The sequence below is a fragment of the Eurypyga helias genome, unplaced genomic scaffold (genome assembly GCF_000690775.1).
Source record: "Eurypyga helias isolate BGI_N326 unplaced genomic scaffold, ASM69077v1 scaffold17998, whole genome shotgun sequence".
Taxonomy (NCBI): domain Eukaryota; kingdom Metazoa; phylum Chordata; class Aves; order Eurypygiformes; family Eurypygidae; genus Eurypyga; species Eurypyga helias.
Genome location: NW_010266460.1, coordinates 8,780 through 29,614, shown reverse-complemented (window position 1 = coordinate 29,614; position 20,835 = coordinate 8,780). Strand labels below are relative to the sequence as shown.

At 51.9% G+C, this 20,835-nt stretch overlaps 1 protein-coding gene across 1 annotated transcript in view; it reads left to right on the top strand.

Moving 5' to 3' along the window:
- PTPRS (protein tyrosine phosphatase, receptor type, S) overlaps positions 1-20,835 on the top strand; it is a gene marked incomplete at its 5' end in the record, with an annotated part of 37,445 nt that overhangs the window by 8,936 nt on the left and 7,674 nt on the right. Inside the window, 12 exons of the mRNA XM_010157102.1 lie at positions 138-235; positions 748-1,001; positions 1,420-1,513; positions 1,721-1,936; positions 3,652-3,809; positions 6,566-6,678; positions 8,953-9,000; positions 13,114-13,211; positions 16,180-16,303; positions 19,044-19,219; positions 19,800-19,919; positions 20,048-20,202. Of these exons, the coding sequence (XP_010155404.1) occupies positions 138-235; positions 748-1,001; positions 1,420-1,513; positions 1,721-1,936; positions 3,652-3,809; positions 6,566-6,678; positions 8,953-9,000; positions 13,114-13,211; positions 16,180-16,303; positions 19,044-19,219; positions 19,800-19,919; positions 20,048-20,202 (1,654 nt within the window). The remainder of the gene's footprint in view (positions 1-137; positions 236-747; positions 1,002-1,419; positions 1,514-1,720; positions 1,937-3,651; positions 3,810-6,565; positions 6,679-8,952; positions 9,001-13,113; positions 13,212-16,179; positions 16,304-19,043; positions 19,220-19,799; positions 19,920-20,047; positions 20,203-20,835) is intronic.

Here is a 20,835-nt window from a genome sequence, read left to right as displayed (position 1 = left end):
TCCCCTCGAGCAGCAGCCAGACTGGCAGGCCTTCTTGCCAGTGCCTGACATTCTCTTCCTTCTCTTTCTTGCTCTTCCTTCCCTCTGCTGCCTTTACTTCTCCTTTCTCCCCTTCCTCCTCACTTTTCTCTCAGCAGTTTTACCCAAGAACTTCAAGGTGAAGATGGTGACAAAGACATCTGTCCTTTTGAGCTGGGAGTTTCCTGAGAATTACAACTCTCCCACCCCATACAAGGCAAGTGGAAGGGAGGAGTCAGAACTGTGTTCCTTCTCATTTTTCTGGGAATCTTGTCTGCCAGTGTGAGTAAGAGGTTGTAAGAGGCAGGAATTCTGGATTCAGTTCTCAGATATGGGCAGATAATGGTTAATCAAGGAAATGGGTTGAAAATGAGGGTTGTTGGTTTGCATTCCCACCTCTCTTACCAAATTATTGCCTCCCTAGGCAAGTTACCATGATTTTCCTGTTTCCAGATAAAAATTTCTCTTCCCGGAGAAAGTCCCAAGGCTTTATCTGGCATCTGTCATATACTGAGGGACACCTCAGTGCGGTGGGCCCAACAGACCTCTTGCTTCCCGCTCGAATCCCTCCTACTCCTGTGTTTGCTCCAGCTCCGGCAGAGCTGGGTGGAGCAGGGCACAGCTGAGTGGTCTCTGCAGACTGACGCGATGGGGAGGATGGAGTTTGGTTGCTTGAACAGCATCAGCCTTGCTCATGGCACAGCTTTGCTGTCTCTTTGCTTCCCACAGATCCAGTACAACGGGCTGAATGTCGATGTGGACGGCCGCACCACCAAGAAGCTCATCACCAACTTGAAGCCCCGCACGTTCTACAACTTCGTGCTCATGAACCGGGGCAATAGCATGGGTGGCTTGCAGCAGAACGTCGCTGCCTGGACCGCTGCCGACATGTTATCGAAGAAGCCAGAGGTGACCCACAAGCCTGATGCTGATGGCAACGTGGTGGTGATTTTCCCAGATGTGAAGAGCTCTGTGCCTGTCCAGTAGGTTTCTGATGAACTGCAAACATGGGGTCCTCAGTTTATGTTTTGGGGGTCAGCCCTGATGGTTGGAGTCCGCAGTACAAACCCCCAAGGGCAGTGGCAAGGCATGTGTTCCTTGCATTTTTAGCCTTGCTTACTGTTGTCTTTTGGAGCTACTTCCCAGAGCTAACAGGGATGCCAAAAAATGCAAAGGTAGTAAATAAGGAGACGTTTTGTATAGGGCTGCCACTATCCAGGCTCGTTTCAGGAGCAGAAATAAGTACTGTGCTAAATTAAAAATAAGGGTTTTGCTGGGTTGGGCCAGTGGGGCTGCTTGGCCAAACCTAGCCTTCCACCAGCAGTGTGTGCCTGTCATCTTCTGTGGCTCAAAGGAGGAATCTAATTCCTCCTATTTCTTCTGATTATTCCCAACTTTTAGGGCTTACTACATCGTGGTGGTGCCTCTAAGGAAGTCCCGGGGAGGACAGTTCCTCAACCCCCTGGGCAGCCCTGAGGAGATGGACCTGGAGGAGGTGAGTGTGGGTGAAAGGGAAGCCAGCTGCAGGGAGAGAGCACACAGCTGTAACGGGTGTGATGAGGACCCGAGATTCTGGGAAGGGGGGGTTGGGGCACCTCTGCTCCATGCTCTGAGTAGCTGAGGCCAGGCCAAGCCAAGTGGGATGGTTTGGTTCTCCATCCTGAAGGTATCAGAGCTCACAGTGTTCCTTTGCTTCCTCCAGCTCATTCAGGACATTGCCAGGCTCCGACGACGAAGTCTGCGTCACTCCCGACAACTAGACTTCCCCAAACCCTACATTGCGGCCCGTTTTCGTTCCCTCCCCTCCCACTTCATCCTGGGGGACATGAAGCACTACGACAACTTCGAGAACAGAGCCCTGGAGCCTGGGCAGAAGTACGTCATCTTCATCCTGGCAGTGCTGCAGGAACCAGAGGCTGTAAGTGCTGCCCGCTTTCCCTTGCCCTCTTGAGATGCTTCTGCATCTGCTCCCTTGCGAGCTGCCCCGCTGCCCTCCTGGCATTCCCCGTAACTCTCCCACCAGAGCTGGAGGGTTTTTTTTTTTGCTTTGTAAAGACCTTCCAGTCCAGCTGTGAAGCTTTTGCGTGTGGCTGCTGGAGCTGTTTGTGCTTGTGTCTGCCTGCAGCAAAAACGTGTTCCTCCGAGCAGACAGGCTGATGACACAAGCGTCTTGTGCGCTGCTGCTGCATTTCACCAGTCTTCACAGGCGGGACTTGCTACACATGTGACTCCAGATTTGAGTCCAGAGCGTGGAGCTCTGAACTCTCCACTCAGAACTACACTCAAGTTCAGAGATCCCTAGGTCAAACCTACAAAGAGTAATTTCTTGTAGAGGCTGTCCTTGTATTCCTTAGAGCAAGGACCCTAGACATCCTGCTTTGGGATGTCACATGCCCTGCTCATTCCTAAGTTCCCTGCCAGGCAAAGAGGGGAGCAGTTTTCTTATGGAAAACTACATGTGCGCTCTGCTTTTTTTTACCACTTCAGCACCTCTGATTGCAGTGGTGCTGTGTGTGGCTTTATGAAAACAACTGATTGAATATTTACCTGTCTCCTCCCTCACGCACAATAGGAAGCAGCCTAATACTTCGTTGTTTTTAAAATCCCCCTATGGAGTTGTAGCAGGGAGCTATTCGAAATTAAGGATTTTCAAAGGTTTTTTCCCCAAATAAATATTTAGTTGTGTATTTGATATTAAAGGATTAGGCTGACACGCTTCTGAATGGGTTTCTCAATCGGATTACTGCAGCTTGTGGTAATTTCTGCTTTAGAACAAGGTACTGCATTCCCGCTCACAACGGCCTGGATTCACAGCGACTCCCCAGAATGCAGCCACGTTTCCGTCCTGCTGAGGGCTGATGGAGTTCAAGGACCCAGAGCCCAGATCTCCCGTTCTCAGACCAGGACATGCCATTCTCTGTGTGTTGTTGTTTCTGTGTAAGATGGGAGGGAATGCAGCCTTCCTGGGGCAGGGGGGTTGCAGCACTCAGGAGAACAAGCAGGCAGTGCCTGGCCATTAGGACTGTGATGGGTCTGAACGTGCCTCACATTCTCCTCAAGAGCCCAGCTCACTGCAGAGGCAGCAGAGGAGACATACTGCATTTTATTAATTTATATTTGATTGTAAGGGTTGGTTTTTTCAGTCACCAGACCAGACTGTTTCTAAGCGCTAATTCTATGATTCTAATCCCTTCCCTTTTTCTCTGTAATCCCATCTGACTGTCAAAATCCAAATGGTTACATGAGAGCTTGGAGAAAGTGTGGCAGTGGAGAGGGCTCAGGGATGTGGTGGAGCAGAGGCACAGTGAACTGCGTTTCTAAAAGCACCTTCCTGGCTGAAAGATTAGGTGAGCTGTAGGCATGAGCAAGTCTACAACTTCATGTGAATGTGGTCTTCTAGTGGTCTGTCTTGCCTGGAGCACTGGAGGAGGCAGGTACCTGTCACACGGATGTCACAGACCAGAGTTTTTTGTACAGATCAAAGAGAGCATTTTCTCTGATATTACTTGGTTTGTGCTGAATACAGCTCACATCTTCTCCAACAGTTTCTCCTGTGGATACAGTATGCTTCCCATTGTTTTCAGTCCCCCTTCCCTCTCTGAACTCTGTTTCACAATCTTTCATGTCTTCCAGACTTTTGCTGCCAGTCCTTTCTCCGACCCCATCCAGCTGGACAACCCGGATCCACAGCCAATCATTGATGGAGAGGAAGGGCTGATCTGGGTCATCGGGCCCGTCCTGGCTGTGGTGTTCATCATCTGCATTGTCATTGCCATTCTACTCTACAAAAAGTAAGAGATGCTTCTTACACATTCCACATTCTGACCATTCAGAATGTCCCCAGCTCTAGCCCCTAAAGGGAATTTCCTCCTTGGTCCTGTAGTTGTCAGCTGAGGGTAAATCCTTCCACCAGCACCAGAGCAAGGAGCCCGGAGGCAGAAATGCTGAGATGGAAGGGTCTGACTGGCACAGAGAGATTCAGTGGGTTGCAGGGACTTGCTGCTTCAGCATCTACCCCATGGCACTCTCAGTAAAGCTGTGCTTGTCTATAGACAGTCTGTTGTGGCATGTGTGCGATGAGTTTGTCAGGTCTCTTGCCCGTCTCCTCCAGAAGAACTGCTCACAGCCACAGCCTCAGGCTCCCCTTCCCGTGCTCTGCGTGTGCACAGTGCGAGAAAACACCTTCGTGCTGTGGATCGGCAGATACCTCCATTGTTCCCAGACTGGGTTTCAGCTGGAGTTGGGAGATGAGCAGCAGCAGGGCAGGAAGGAACAACCCCTGGAAATCCTTGGCTTTCGGAGAGGGTCTTGTATGGGAATGGGGGCCGCTTGAGCACACCCAGGCCACACTGCAATGAAAGAGGACAGGAAAGGAAGCAGGTGCTGAGGGAGAGAAGCAGCAGGATGGCAGCTGTGGCCAGTGTAGAGATGTCCTTAGCAGGGACATCTAGCATGCAGGATGGAGGGACCTCTCCTAACCCTGCTCCAGCTGTCATCTGCACGGGTGTGTTTGCTTATGCACATGGTCTCTCTTCTGCATCTGTGAAGCTGCTGAAGTGAAGCTTCACTTCATCTGTGTCTCTTCTGCATCTGTGAAGCTGCTGGACACACAAGTGGCTCTGGGGCTCAGGCGGGTCCCTGTTGGTTAGCACTGCTCTGAACGGGTCATCTTTGCTGGTCCCACTTTTCACCAGTGTGACCAGGGTTAGAGCTGAGCAAATGCTTCCCCTTTCATCTGCAAGTCCTTTCTAACCTGAACATTTGTCTTGTCTTCTCTCCACTTACTGCTTTCCTGGACAGCAAGCCAGACAGGTAAGAGCACCAGATTTGCCATTTATTTAGGTTCTTTCTTGCTGGGCTGGCTGTGCGTTAGGCAGTGTTCGCTGCGGCGATGGGGCTTTGTTGGTACAGGTCCTACCATTAGAGCTGTCCTGACAGACGCCCTGGGTCAGGCTGGCACCGGGCCATGTTTGAATCAGGGCACAAAAGGCAAAGAAAGCCCAGCTTTCTCCTGCTCGTCCATTCCTAAATAGAATGGCCCTTTCTCAAGCTGAGCAGCAGTGACAGTAAACGGCTCATAAAATGTTGGGTTAATGGAGCAGAGAAACACCCATTTGTGTGGCAGTCGGAGGTGAAAGCGGGTTTTCTCCGTGTCTGACTGCTCCATACTGGCTGTCCCTGAGCCACTGGAACACTGGCAGCAGAATCTCAGCAGCTGAGCTGTCCTCACCCCGTTGCAAAAGCTGTTCTTGCCCCATCAGCCAGGGACTTCTAACAGAGTTCGTTTATGACTGCACAAATGAGACTTATTTCGAACCACTTCCAAGGCTGGGAGAGCTTTCACTGGAAGTAACTGATGGGTTTAGCCAGTGAACTGTTGACAGCAGTTTCAGAACTGTGGCAAAAATAAACTACTCCCAAACTGCAAAGTGGTGTTACTCCAAAATGCTGCCCCATGCAGTGCTGGCAGGGCTCATGCCACTTCTTCTAGCTATTAATGACATTAAGAGACAGCTAAAAATGTACTGAATAACCTCCCCTCTGCCTAAGTAATTGCCATTATTGCTGCAGGGCTATTATTGGAGGCTTCTGGGCAACCCAAGCAGGAGAGTTAAGGAGCTCCAGACCCATCTTGCTGGAAGGGCCAGGACAACATTTGCAAGCCTCAGGGTGCGGAGGTGTTCTCCTCCCAGCACCTTGTCACTGTTCCCTTGCCAGAGGTTATCACATCTTCAGATCAGCACTGGGCTTTACTTCCAGGCTCTTTTCAGGGAGAATGAGCCAGGTCAGCAATGACTTTTCAACCGCCTCGGCTCACCTAACCCATTTTGAGCAAAATATATCGGGAAGCGCTTCCATGTGCAGCTCAGCTGGCAGGTTGGAGCGGGCTGCAGCTTCTGGCAGGGAGGTGAGACAGATCTCAGCAGGCACAGCTGTGATGGGAGAGGATGTGGCTACTGTTTTTTGAACCCAGATTTAGGGTTTTGCAGATCAGAAAGGTTTGAAAACCACTTCTCTGACTCCTCTGTCTGCAACAAGGCACTGAGAGCTCCTACACAAGCCAACACAGCCGTATCGGTACTTTACGTCCAAGGTGACAGCCAGGAGATTCTGTACTTTTCCAAATGATGATGTTGGCTCTGGTTCTTCCAGGCTGACAATGGCTTGGCTAGAATTGGAAGGTTTCTGCTTGCAGAGCTCTGCAGAGATCAGTGGAGGCTGAACTGGGAGTTCACAGCACCTCAGCTGCTTCTTGCTGCCTGTCTGTGCTGCTGGGGAAGGGGGAACTTACAGACGTTGTCTGAAAGCTGCTGAGGGGCTGCTGGGCCGTAGTCAACCCATTGAATCCAGCGCCGACAAAACCTTCCCAACCCCACATCCCTTTTCTGAGGCATTTATGCAGCTGCATCTGGCCCTGATGTTGGTGGGAGCTTTGCTCAGGTCTGGACGCATCTTGAGTAGCTGAAAAGACTAGAAGGCCCATAAGCTAAGATGCTTTGTCTTTAGGGGTTTTTTTTTTTTTCATTTCATTTGTTGTTTTTTAAAGCAAACGGAAAGATTCAGAGCCACGGACAAAATGCCTCCTGAACAACGCCGAAATCACCCCTCACCACCCTAAGGACCCTGTGGAAATGAGGCGCATCAACTTCCAAACTCCAGGTAACTGGCTGCAAACCAGCCTTTCTCCCTGGGAAGGCAGGAGTGGATCAACTGGCCTTTCCTTAACCCCTTCCTGCCTGCAGTGCTGCCTTTGGGACCTAGTGCTAACCCAGGAGGCAGCCAAGGAGCCTCAAAGCCTTGTCTGTGCTAAGCGAGGCTGCTGAGATAAACCTTTCCTGGGAAACACAGGGACCTTGCACAGGCTCTGCCCAGCGCTGGCACGGCAGGAAGAAGGGCTTTCCTGGATGCCCAGCTAAAATTGGTGCTAAATTCTGGGCTAAGTACACCGCTGCAAGTGCCGTGGCCGTGCCAAGCTTGCCAGGCCATCCACGCTGCCGCGCAGTGCCGTGCCTCTCACTGGCTGATCCCCAGGGACGGTGGCCGTGAAGCCCTGCTCCAGCTGTGTCTGTAACCGGTGCTTTCTGCAAACGTGCCAAAACACTTGTGAGGAGCCGGGCCTGCCCCGTGGGCTGTGCGGGGAGAGAAGGGCCCTCGGTTGCTTCACGCGGACAAGGCCACGTCTCCTCGCTTAGTGCAGGACGCCATCCCTGCGAACACGTACCTGACTTGACTCCCGGGCAGAGAGGCTCGATGCACCCTCCTTTCTGCACACGTGTGTCCCCGTGCACATGCATGTCTAAGCTGCCTGCATGGCACCTCTGTGAGCCACCACGGACACGGCCTGGCCCAGGCAGACGACACTTGGAGATGCTGAGCAGTGCCTGCGCGCTGGTACCCACCTCTGCGTCCGAGTTCCTGGTGCTTGAGGATTTGGAAGGGAATCTATTGTGCTTTTTGGGGGCTGGCTGTTGTTTTCAGTTCGTTTGTATTTTTTTGCTGTTTTGTGCTTGTTAGTAATGTTTCTGCAGCTCCTGTTTCCCCTTCCCATCCCAGTCCTGTCCTTAGCGTTGTCTGAGTTTCTGTAGCGGGAGGTTGGCAAGGCAGTAGGTACCCAGAGGGCAGGGATCTTTGGGGAAGCACAAAGGCAGCACTGAGCTGAGGGTTTCACACCAAAAGAGTTAGGAACAGCCCGTTGGTATCAGCCCAAGCTTAGGGACGACTGGGTCTCAGCTGAGGGATGGGAAGCGGGTTCAATCCAGCATGCCCGGGCTGAATGCAGAGCAGTTCAGCAGCAGTTAGGTCCCTAAATCAGCTCTTAGTGTGCTCTTGCAGGAGAGTGTGGAGGTGTTTGGGACCTTTTGAGTGTCCCCAGCTGCAGCTCAGCAGCAGTTGGCGTTTGTCTGGGCTCATTGTTAGGTACTGGGTGCAAACAGGAGTGTTCAGGCTGGCTTCTGGGTGCTCCAGGTGGTGATGTGAGACCCGAGCGAGTGAGCTGCAGTCCCCCACGTGAAACCCATGCTGAGATAAAAATAAAAATAAAAGGTTGTGGCCATCCAGCTTAGCCTGGGTGCTAAGCAGCATCTGGAAGTGCTGTTCCATGTGTTTCCCTTACTGGGTATTTCTTGTCCTCACAGTTGGGTCAGCCAGGGGCACTTCCGAGCTTCCGTTAACGTGATCAGTAGATGAGTGAGTCTGTCTTCCGTTGACCCTGCTGGTTTGGTCATGCAGTACCTCTGAATTTTTGGTCTAAGAGGCTTGTAAAAGGTCGATAAGACATGCAGACCTGCTGTTGAGGCTCTGCTAGGCCAAGTTCTGCAGATCTCAAAGGACTGCCTGGCTTTGTCCAGTCTGGCTTTAGAAAGATGCTGCCACCTTGTCTTTGTAAGCTTATCTAGCCAAAGGGTTCATCTAGCTAGTTCATTCTGCTATACAGCTAGTTTATTCTGCAGTAAAAGGTTTTAAAGGATTTGGGAGAGTTGGTCACCTGCCTCCCACAGAATTCTGATAGCAGTTGGGTGAAAATGGAAACGGATGGAAAATCAGAGCTTGAAGTGTGTTGGTGATGATGGAGAGTTTGTGGTGCAGTTTGGAGGGGAAGACTCCGTAGGTGCTGTCTGAATTAAAGCCACTTGAGTTAAATAGGTCGTGGTTTAGGGTCTGTGGGCTCTCCTCCAGCCAGATGACCCAGGGTCCAGCAAGCGGAGAGCCTGTCCTGTCCCCAGCAGGAAAACAGGGAGGAGTGGGAATGGGAGTGTGCCTCTGCATCGGAGAGGGGAAAGCCTAGCACATCTCGGAGATCTGTCCTAGCCTAATCAGCACAAAAAATAACTTTCTTTTCCTCTTTAGATTTATGTTGGTTTTTGTTTCTTTATTAGCATGAAATTTTTAAAAAAGTGTATATTTTATTTATTTATTTTTTACTGTTTTCTGCAGATTCTGGTCTGAGCAGCCCTCTCAGTGACCCTGAGTTTGACTTTGAAAGTTAGTTCCTGTGTGTTTTTGTTCCTGTTGGTTTCATTTCCCCCCTCCCCCATTTTTATTTTTTCTCTTTTGTCGCTTTCCTTTCCAATTCTGTTTCGTTCCTGTTACTATTTTTTTTTTTTTGCCAAATTCTCTGTGTTCTTGCAGTGTTTGCCCATCTCATCCCTTTTCTGTGCCATCTGTTTGTCTGAACTGCGCTTCCAGTTTTACAGTATCAAAAAACAGGCCTTTGGAAGACAAGGGTAGCAGCAGCACAGAGCCCTGGCAGCAGCCTGGGACACTGTCCGTCCTTCTGTGTCTCTTTTGCTGTCTCAGGAGAAAGTCCTGGGTTCCAAGGCTTCCTTTTCTCCCCGTTGTCAAAGATGTTTCATTTCTGAAGCTTGGCTAAATGTCCCTCGTGCTTCCCCACGGGCGGAAAGCCATCTCTCGTGCACCGGTGTGTGAACGTTGTCTGTGTGCGTGCCTGTGGTGCTGTGTTCACGGCTTCGTAACGCGGGGAAGGAGAAAACCAGAGCTGCAGCTGACGATCCCTCGCTCTTCAGAGAGAGCTGCGCAGGCACCTTTCCATGGCAGGCGAGGAAAAGGGCCCTTTCCCATCTGTGGCAGGTGTCTGTTCCTTGGCATCAACTTGTTCCAGGAGCACAAAGACCAGAGGCCTCTCCACAGCCCTCCAGAGCCCCTGGGTTGCACGCAGAGTGCCATCCAGCCGCCGTGATTCTGCGAGGATAAATGGGCTCTGGCTCCTGTAGCAGATGTTAGGGTGACGTTTCTGGCGAGTTGGCTGGTGCACAGAGAATCAAGTCTTTTGTGATAAGATTAGAGAGATTCAAGTGATTGAAATGTTAGATGAGACTGGCTCTAAAAGACTTCATCCCATTAGAAGCCAAGATCCCAGCTTTGCTGGGTGGGTTTTGGGTTTGATTTCTTTTTTTCTCATGCTGGGCAGGGAAGTAGATGTGAGGTTTCAGCTGACAAATGTGAAGAATCACAGATGCTGCTTGTGCTCAGAGATGTGAGGGCCGGGACATTTTTCTGAATAGTTTAATCCAAATATCGTTCTCTTTTGGTACTGAATACTCCGGCCCACTGTCCCAGTCCACCCGCCACCTCCCTCCAACCCCCGTATTGTAACAGAGGGGTTTGTGTGGTTTTTCAAGCCACGCTGACCCCTGGCCAAAGCCCAGCCCCCGGCAGCGCTCGCTCTGCCACCCTCGTCGGTGCGGGAGGTCTCCCTGGGTGGCAGTTCCGCAGGGAGCCAGGAGGTCACGGAGCCGAGGGACCTGTGAGCCATTTCCCTTCATGTCTGAAAATAAAGAGTTGTTGAATCCAAGCAGAGTAAAGACAAGCTGCCGCAGCAGTGCCAGCTGGTACCACTGGGAAGTACCACTCCTGGCTTGTTTAATACCCAACTCCTCTGGATCTTAATGGGAACCCCCATGCACATTTTGACCAGGAAGGTGTTTATCGCTGCAGAGGTTTCCAGTCTTCTTGTAAAGAGCCCTAGAAATCCATCCGAAAAGGAGATTTCTGTCTTTAAGAGCAGCAAAACAATGCAAGTTCCCATGTGCTCTCAGTCAGAGTCTCTGTAGGGGGGGTGGAGGTGGGGGCAGGATGTTCCCAGCAAAGGGACAGAGCTGGTTTTCCAGAGCCAGTCACACTGCGGATTTTTCTTGGAGCTTTTATGAAGGAAACCTGTGAAACACCTTCAAGGGGAATGTGACTTCTCATTCCAGATTGGCACAGTGGGCCTTTCCCATGAAGCCCACTTGCTCAGAGGGAATGACACACGTTGCTCCATGACTTCTAAGCCCGTCTGGGTGTTTTTTACTTGCTTGTTATTACTGAGGTTTCTGATTGCTTATTTTTTTCCTTTTAACCTACGTGCTCGTCATTTGGGGTTTCATTTATGGCGCTGTGTTTCTAAGCACACTTCAGCAAAGAATCTCCAGGGGTTTGCAGCAGTGAGGTGGCAGGAGCTGGGCCCAGAGGTGCCCGGCTCCTCCCGGCACAGGGGGAAGGAGTCAGTGAGGGGGTGACCCACAGACTCTGGAGATGGCTCACTGAGTTGCCAGAGGCTGTTCTGAGCAGGGCTCAACGTTGCTCTGCTGCTGTAGCTCAAGGTACGTTCAGCCCTTGCTTCCAGAGGCACAAGGACAGAGAGAAGTGTTGACACCATGAATGGGGTTTGGTCTCTGATCTCGGGCATCTCGGCCAGGGCGACCTTCCGGTCCCGTGCAGCCACAGAGAGGACCAGTTCCTCCCCGCAGCCCCAGTCCGCATCCCGTTCTGTGGTACTGGGATGAACGGCAGCCACCTTCCAGTTCAGGGTGGGAAGCAAAGGGGAGATCCTTCTCCATCCGCAGCAGGCTACAGGACAGCAAGAGATTACCTCGGAGCTTTTCCTCCGTGAGCCGGGAGAGGCTTTCTGCCCTGATGCTCAGCAGACTAGAACGGAGCCAGCGCAGCCTCTAGAATACTTGGGGGGTATTTTTGTCAACTTTTTTTGGTCCATTCCCCCTCCCTTCTATTTTCAGTCAGACTTCCTTGTGCTGAAAATAGATGTCTAGTTAGCTTAGGAGAAACCAGTTGGAGTGGTGGCTCAAATCCCCACTCCATGGGGGACTTGTCCTGTCCCCAGGCCTGGGGTGGTGGGGGGGGGCAGCATCTCTGGAAGTCACTGTAAAACTGAGGATTCATGCTTGCTTTGCCATCTTTGTGCTGAGTTTTCAGAGTATCTGACCATGCTGCTGCCACCGCCGCTGCTTTGTCACACACCAACACCCACGGGGCTCGAAATTCTCCCTGGCTTCCATCTCTTCTCCACTCCTGTCCTTCTCATGGGGGGCACTGCCCAGGGCTTCTCGGCATGCTGCTGTCCTCTCCCCTCCCGCTGCCACTCATAGCGGGATCAGCTGGCAGACAGCATGGGAAGCCTTTGGAAAACCATGATCCAATGCAGATGAGCAAAGCAGGGAGTGCTTTTCCACCTCGATTTGGAGCTATTCGAGGTGATAGGATGGGAAGGATCCCAGCTCTTCCCAGCTGCCCCTCTCAGAGCAGGATGTGCAAACCACACTCCAGACTGAAAACCTTCACTGCTCAGCCCCGTTTGTGGCCGCGATGAGCCTTCATTTGACCAGCCCGGTGCAGCGTGGTCCTCCGGTATGTCTTTGGGAAGGTCACGTCTGCTCCCCGGCCGTTCTGCCTCAGAGCGGGCACAACTGATCGTCGGTGAGAATGGCAAGGGCAGCAGGTGAACCGGGGTCACGAGGCATCCGTCTCCGCAGCAAATTGTTTCCCAGCCCCCAGAGTGAGAAGGAGCAAGAGGATATTTTCCTTCTCCATCACGAAAGGTCGTGACATCCCGACAGAGACTGGGAGGGGGCCGGTACGGCCTGTCCCGCAGGTGGAAGGGGAGGGCAGGGGCAGAGCGGCGCTGGCCAACTGCGGGCTGTGCTAAGGGAGGAGCATCCTCCACCAGCCACGAGCAGGAACAGGAGCTAGTGCTTGACATTCCCAGACCCAGTTGCACTCTTGGAGCGGTGCAGGTTACACTGCCGCCTCCGTGAGCCCACCGAGAAGCTTACAGAGCCAGGGTTGTGCAAAGGACAGTTCCTGAAAAGCCTCCCCTGCTTCCCCCCATCTGCATTCCCTTGCCCTGCCCCACATCACCATGGTTGGCTGGATCCCTGCCCCTTCTCTTCTTTTGTGTTGGAGTTTGTTTATGATCATTGCGGGTGCTGTAACATTTGCTGCGTAGGTTCCTCTGGCACCGTTTGCTCATTTTAAGTCCACTATTGGAATCGCTGACACGCATCTGCTCTTCGGATTTTCCTTTTTGTTTTGCTCTGATTTACACATTGAAAATGGGGCCATCACTGGAACACTCTCATTTTACGGTGGTTTTTTTTATTTCCTTGATTTTGATTTTTTACTTCCAAGGACACAATTTCGAGCCCTGAATTCTTCTCTTCTAACCTCCCTACTTTCATTGCAGATCTTACATTGTAATTTTTTTTCTTTTCTTGTTTCTTCTTTCTTATAAAATGTGCAACGGTTGTGAATTTTAGTTATTATTAAATGAGATTCTTTTCCTGCTGTCTTGTCTTTTAGGTATGCTCAGCCACCCACCAATCCCCGTTTCCGAGCTGGCTGAACACACAGAGCATCTCAAAGCTAATGATAACCTGAAATTGTCCCAAGAGTATGAGGTATGAGCAAGAGTGAGTGCTGTGCATGGGTTTGCAGAGCCAGGCATTAGGAAATTCAGACAGGCCTTCATCCAAACAAACAGCCTCATTTTAAGGATCTGGTTAGCTGAAATTAAAAAAGCTGTTTATGTATTTAAAATTAAGGACTTGCTCAGTGCTTTGCTAGGTCCAGTTCCAGATTGTAGCAAAGGAGGCTGCTTGGCTCACGAGCCATTCCTGTCCGGAGTGGGCAGCTTGGGCAGGGTCTGAGCTCCCTTCATGAAGGGAGATGTGTTTCGGGAAGACAGCTGCCGGACAGATGGGATGGGGAATTGTCCATGGGGGTGCCTGTGTCTTGCTGCTGAATTGAGCACGGAGAGGACCAAGCCAAGGAATGTGATACTCGGTTTTAGATAGCTGAAGTTGGGCGAGATGAATGGTGTCGCCTCCACAGCTGACATGATCGGCAGCCACGGAGCTAAAGCTGAGAAACCAGGATGATTTGTGCCTTTTTGTCTTGTTGGGGGGTGGGGGATTCTCTTTTGTTCTTTTTCCTGCTAATGTTTGGTTACACAAATATGCTTCTGCAGGCGACCAGCTGTGGCTACTGGACTTGTATTTCAAATTACTATCATAGAATCATAGAATGGTTTGGGTTGGGAGGAACCTTAAAGGTCATCTAGTTCCAACCCCCTGCCATGGGCAGGGACACCTTCCACTAGACCAGGTTGCTCCAAGCCTCATCCAGCCTGGCCTTGGACACTCCCAGGGATGGGGCATCCACAGCTTCTCTGGGCAACCTGTCCCAGCGCTCCTCACCCTCTCCGGGAAGAATTCCTTCCTGATGTCCCATCTCAATCTCCCTCTTTCAGTTTAACCCCGTTCCCCCTTGTCCTGTCACTCCCTGCCCTTGGAAAAAGTCCCCCCCAACGTTCTTGTAGGCCCAGACTGCAAAATTCCCACCTTGCCGGGGCTGAGGGGTCAGGCCAGTCCCAAGGCAGACTGAGAGGGGCAGGCAAAGAGCATCGTAGCGCCCCCTCCGTTACCGCTGCTGCAACATAGCATGGCATCCTCATCACCAAGGGCCATGCACTTGCACAAACCAGCACCATCTGCTCGTGGTGTTGTAGCTCCATCAGCCCTGGTTAAATCCCAGAGGGAACGCCCGGTGCTGCCGGCGCCGTCCGCGTGCGGGCTGCGTTCACTGCAGGTTCAGCATACAACTGAGTTGTTGTTGTTCAGAGACATAAATTACCCCGGTACTTTTAGACTAATAACTAGTCTAGGCTGCCTAGTTCAGTTTGCAGGCAGAGCGAGGGGATGTTTTCTGAACAAAGGACCGGTTCTGGGATGCTTTCTCCCTGGTCTGGCATGCGCGAAGCAGCTCTGTACTCACACCCAGGGAGTGGGTTTGCGCAGTGGAGAAGGAGCCTTTGCTCTGGTGGGGTCTTTCACCCCACACTGGGGCGTGGGGGGAGCAGCAGCCTGTTAATATGTTCCATCCAGATTTCAAAGGCTGATTTGCATAATGCAGTATCCCGAGTGCCCTGGCTGCGTTCCAGCTCAACCTCCTCTAGTGGGAGAGCCGGAGCTAAACAAACATCGCTAATGAAATGAATGCGAGGCGAGATTAGAGGGATAGAGAGCAAACAGACACATTACAACAGTATAAATACCCATTAGTTAGAAACGCTCCGCAGCGAGAGTGCAAGAGGACGTCGGTGTCAGGTGGTTTGTACCAGCGCTGCCACGACCGCTGGAGCTGAGCTGTGCCCGGCGAGCTCCGGGCTCGGCACGGGCAGGGGAGGGCAGTGGGTGCCTGGCGGGGGCTGACCCCTGCGAGCTGCGAGGGACGAGCCCAGGCAGGTGCATGCCGGACCCTCTCCCCCTCAGCCAGGAGGCAGGGAGAGGGAGAGCGAGCAGCGGGAAACACAACACGGCACACTCCTGCCAAGCCTCCAGTTGAGGCAAACCCCTAGGGCTTTGCAAAATGATGAAGGAATTAAGCCCTTGTTTTATTTAATTCTCTGGCTGAGGATTTAGAGGTAAACGTAATTAACCTAATTTCCATATCTGGGACAGCTGGACTTTAGGAAAAAAAACCCCACAACCACCAAACCTGGCATAAATCACCAGGACAGGCAGAGAGGATTTTTCTCTCCAGTGTATTTCACTGTTTACTCCTTCATCCCTTCTAGGAAAAAGCCACATTGACTGAGTTTCTTAGGGCAGGGGAAATGCACTCCTGCACCTACCAGATTCCGTGGTGCTTTCTCCCCTCTTGGCACCTGAAGGACCTTCGGCACGGAGCCTTTGTGCTCCCGAGTAATGCCGTCTCTGCTCTTCATGGAGCAGCCCAATCCCTTCCTGCTGCCCGTGACAGCAAGGGTTTTCCCTGATGTTCCATCTCCCGCTTGCACACGTGGTTATAACCCTTGTCCTAGCTTAAATATCTTCTTCCCCAGGTATTCGTACTCACTGCGACACCGGTATATTTATGCTCTCTTAATGGTTGTTCAGTTTAACCATGCACAGATTTAGCCTCTTCACCATTTCATAAATACATCCCGATGTGATTGTTCCTGTTCTCTCCCAGTTGCCAGTCGTTTATCAGTGTCAGTAACACCGGGCTGTAACTAATTCAGCGCAGCCTCGGCAGCAGTACGACCCGAGGCCGCTGTGCTGCAGCCTGGAACCGCACTGATGCTTTGGGCACCGGGTTGCCCAGCATCAGTAATTCCCTCGGGTACCTCTCGGGGTGCGCATGGGGCTGAGGGAGACGGGATGTCAACACCCTGTGCCACCGGGCTGGGGCTTTCCCACAGCAAAGATGGGTTCTTGAGGTGAATTCACCAAAAATGGTGAACGTTGCGCTCCTCAGCCCGATCTTCAGAGCCATGATCTGTCCCACGCAAAACAAGGTATTCAGAGCTTGATTTGCTGCTTCTCTCCTCTCTGACTCTTCCCTTTTCTTTCCCAATTCCTCCAGTCCATTGACCCTGGCCAGCAGTTCACCTGGGAGCACTCCAACCTCGAAGTGAACAAGCCCAAAAACCGTTACGCGAACGTGATTGCCTACGACCACTCGCGCGTCATCCTGCTGCCCATCGAAGGTCTGTAGCATCGCTACTCCTGCGCGTTAGCGCGAGGCTGAAGTTGCTGCAGGGAAACATCACGCGTGCTCCTCTCCCTCCCCTCTTCCCCTCCACTGATACTCTTCTCGTAACGTCTCCCTGGGAGTTCAGCAAGCAGGAAATACCTCTAAACCAGGCTTTTGTTAAATTGTCGTGGCTGACATATTCCCTGGAGCGGCAGGCTCTCATTTCAAGGGCTTGGTTTATCAAGAAACTGTCTTCCCTTTGCTTAGAGATCCCTGCCCGACACATTTCTGACAAACGGGAGGGATTCAGAGCACACAGTGCTTTAGAAAGAGCAGGGCCAGGGAGGCGGGTGGCCGTGAACGTGGAGCGTGTCCGTACGGCGGCTGAATGAGAAGAAAGCACGGGGCTAATTGTGCAAACGCGAGTGTCAGCTGCATAGCAGAGACGTGGCTGCCGAGCTGCACAGACGTAAGGATTACTTGATACGCAGCTCCTGCTGCTAAAAGGTGAAGAATAAGAAGGGGTTAGGGTTAGCCTGGTAGGTCATCAGTTTCCTGAGCTTCTGCACCGCTGAGCGATGGCACGGCCAGAAAACTGACATTGCATTTCACAACTCGTGGCTCTTGACCGAGTTGCTGTGGTGGACGCCAGGATGAGAGGGAGTGGAGAGGGGATGGAGTTTAACAGGGCACCTGCCTTGCTTGCTGCTGCCGAGATAATTTGGGCGTCTTGGGTTGTGTGTGGCTGTGCTGTACGGAAAAAGCATTTAAAGCCAACCTTGTGTTGCCAAGGGCTGATGACCTGAGCAGAAAGGGTGCGGGATGTCCTGATAACCCCCCGGAGAAGGTAGAGGCTAAAGCAGAAGCCTTTGTAACTTGGGAATTGCTAGAATAATCTCCCTCTGCCGAGTAACTCTGAGGGACGTGGGGAGGTGGAAGAGCTGTCCCTGAGGTAACGGCAGATAATGGTGATTTGCCAGAAAGCTGCACAAATCTGGATTGGTCCTGTCTGCCGCACGAGGATTTTCAGTCTTTCTCATTCTGAAGATGACTGTGTTCTGGCTTGGTTTTCTTCCGAGATTAATATTGTATGAGCCAAGGAAAGCAAAGTCTTTTAAAAGTTGCCTTGTCATTCAAGGGAAAAAGGGAAGAGCGCGAGTGTAGAAATGGAGGACACGCTGGGCTGATCTCGGCTCTTGGGAAGGCGGAAGCGCGGGGCTGGATGCAGGCACCAGCCCTGACTGCCCAGGTGGCATCGAGTGGGACCGATGGTGCAAGTATGACGAGCCAAGGTTTAATTTTCAAGCATCTGAGAGGTTCTGACATGCCTTGGCTGGTGTGTTCCTTCCTACCAGGCTGTATTTTATGTTGAGGGCTGGAAGATGAAAGGAGTTGGAGGAATTAGTTGTTGCTTTCTCTTTGTTTTAAATCTGTATTTGTCAAGGCTGCAGATTGTCACCGTCTGCTTGGTCAGGAAGAAGTAGTGGCTTTAATTCCACAACTTCTCAGTAACTGGGTCTGTCACGCAGCGAAATGTTGCAGGAGCTCATGGCCACCATTTTAAATTACAGAGTGGACCCGAGGGGGCTGGAGAGGAGATTAATTCCGGAAGCTCAGCCTTGATCATGTTCCTGCTGCGGCTGCACAGCCGCCTTCCCTCCTGAAATTTCGGATTGGGAAGGAATGGGGGCAGGGAACCCTCCAGAAATTTAATCAAAAGCCATTTCTACCAGCAGCTGAAATTACCAAGTACCCTTGAGGGCTGGCAGGCAATTCAGCGTGGATTGCACCTCGCCAGCAGAAGCAGCGATGTCTATTGCTACAGCAGGATGAGGACTAGCAACCCAATTTCATACTGGTACTGCTCCCCACCCTCGGCTCCCCCTCGAGACGGGACTGAAGCATTCTGTACCGAGTTAATCATAGGTTAGCAGAAGCCTGCCAGCCTTGCCAGCCGCTCTGCCGTAATTAGGAACGGGCCAAATGGCCCGACAGCGCGGGTCTGCCGTGCCAGTCGCGGAGGCTCTCGAAGGCTGAACCTGAACGGCAGCGCTTGCCAGTGTCCATTTTCACTTTAGAGAGGTTTTCTCCTGCCATGTCCCAATCACCCTCTTCACTCCAGCACTACCTCCTGCCACTCGTACCGAACCCCTCAAGCAAGGACAAGGCAAGCAGCTGGAACTCAACAGCCTGTAACTCATGCGAATAGAAAAAACCCACTCCTAAAAATGACAGCGGACAATTTAAAACAAGTCAAAGCCTGTAATTTCAAAGCCTTTCAAGCCTGGTTTTATTCCCTACTTTGTCCTCACTGCCTGGGATTGGGCCTTGGGCTGCGCAGCGCATCGACTGGGTGCATTCGCTGCCCAGACTCTGGGCATCTGGGGACAAGGACTTGGGTTTGTCCTTTTTGAGGACAGTGAAGTAAGAGCCTTAGGCCAGGACTTCTCCTGTTAGCAACACCAGTAAGACCACGCTTTGATATTCAGTCTCTTGAGTATGTTTTCCACAAAGTTATTTGTCTCCCTGCAATTCAGACCTTGGAGGCAGGAGCTTCAGCTGGGAAAAACTTGCAGAGAGCCTGTTTGTTAGTCCTACTTGTGATTCTGACCCACCAAACCATGAAGGCTCCGGTGCTCTTGCAGGGGAATTATCTCCTACAACATTCCTGCAAAGATCTCTTCCTGCTTCGACCTGCACAACTCACTAACTCCTGCACAGCTCACTAACTTGCTTTTGCTGATTGCACACAGGGATTGTGGGCAGCGATTACATTAACGCCAACTACATCGACGGCTACCGGAAGCAGAATGCCTACATTGCCACGCAGGGACCCCTGCCAGAGACCTTCGGAGACTTTTGGAGGATGGTGTGGGAGCAGCGTTCAGCTACTATTGTTATGATGACTAAGCTGGAGGAGAAATCACGGGTAAGATGCATGAGAGGGATGAGTAGTTAGTCATAATCCTGGGGGATTGGAGGGTAGGGTTGGGGAACAGCAAATCCCTTTGATCTGCAGCCCACTTTTGTGTCAGTGGGGGATTTCTGCCTGCTTTGCCAGCACCCTGAAAGTTCAGTGATTCATTGCTTTTAAAAAAGCAAACCATTCACCCTGGGAAGCTGCAGCCTCCTTTGCAGCTCCAGGAGAAGAGGCCACTCAATCCCGCTGCATGCTTTGTAGGTCTGTCTCGGAGTTAATCATGTGGCAAGTTTCACATGTGGTTCTCTTGTTTAACAAGCCCCAGTACATTCACTCTAATCTGCAGGATCATTCCAGTCTATTGTCTACATGATTGATGTGGTGCATCAAAGCCTGGGCTTAGTCAGTAGGAGCTTTTCATGCTGGGTCTGTCCCTAACCTGGTGCTCTGGAAAGGTCTTTCTTGCACCTTCCTTCCCCTTTGCGACCTGGCCAGCTTCCCCTGTAGCAACATCAGGGCAGCTCTGGAAGGAGCTTCCCCTGCAGCGCAGGGTCTGTGCCAGCGCTGAGCGATGCCTCCTGTCTCCCAGATAAAGTGTGACCAGTATTGGCCAGGCCGAGGTACAGACACCTACGGGATGATTCAGGTGACGTTGCTCGATACCATTGAATTGGCCACGTTCTGTGTCCGAACGTTCTCCCTTCACAAGGTAAGCTTTCTCCCGCTCCTGTCTTCTGCCGGCGATGGGCCGTGGCACGCTCTCTGTTCCCAGCCCGGGCGGGGTACAGCGGTGTGCCGGTACCTCACCTTGCTCTCGGTGCTCTGTTGTCTCTGCAGAATGGCTCCAGTGAGAAGCGGGAGGTCCGCCAGTTCCAGTTCACAGCGTGGCCTGACCACGGGGTACCCGAGTACCCCACCCCATTCCTGGCTTTCCTGCGGCGGGTGAAAACCTGCAACCCCCCTGATGCTGGTCCCATTGTGGTGCACTGCAGGTACCTGTTTCCTTCACCCACCCCTTGCACGGGGCCGTCGGCAGGGCAGGCGGGGGTTCAGCGGGATCTAGCGAGTGCCCAGCAGGCGAGAGCTGTCCTGTAACGTGGATTCCCAGGCAGCATCCGAGGAGGGTACTTGGAGTTCTCATTGAGCGCAGAATTTCCCCAGGTGACGAGTGGTTTGGTTTGGACCAGATCACTCCCATCTTGTTAGCGAGCGTGTTGTGGTTTAACCTCGGTAGCAATTAACTACCACGCAGCCGCTCACTTGCCTCCCCGCTCCTCCCGTGGAGGAGGAGAATCAGAGGAAAGGACAAGGTAGCTCATGAATTAAGACCCATTTAATAGTTGAATATAAATGAATATTATAGTGATACTACTAACAATACTACCAATGACATGTAATGAAAATAAAACATGTGCTACAATTGCTCACCACCCACCAACCAATGCACAGCCAGGTCCTGAGTAGCGAGAGTCAGAGCCAGAGAGCGATGGAGGCAGAGTCCGAGTGAGCCCCACAAGTGACAGCTCACTAACGAACAAGCAAGCGAGCAAGCTAGCCAACAAGCGAGCTAATAAGCAAGCAAGCACAGGAGCTATGCACCCCCCAGCACACTCCCCGATTACGTG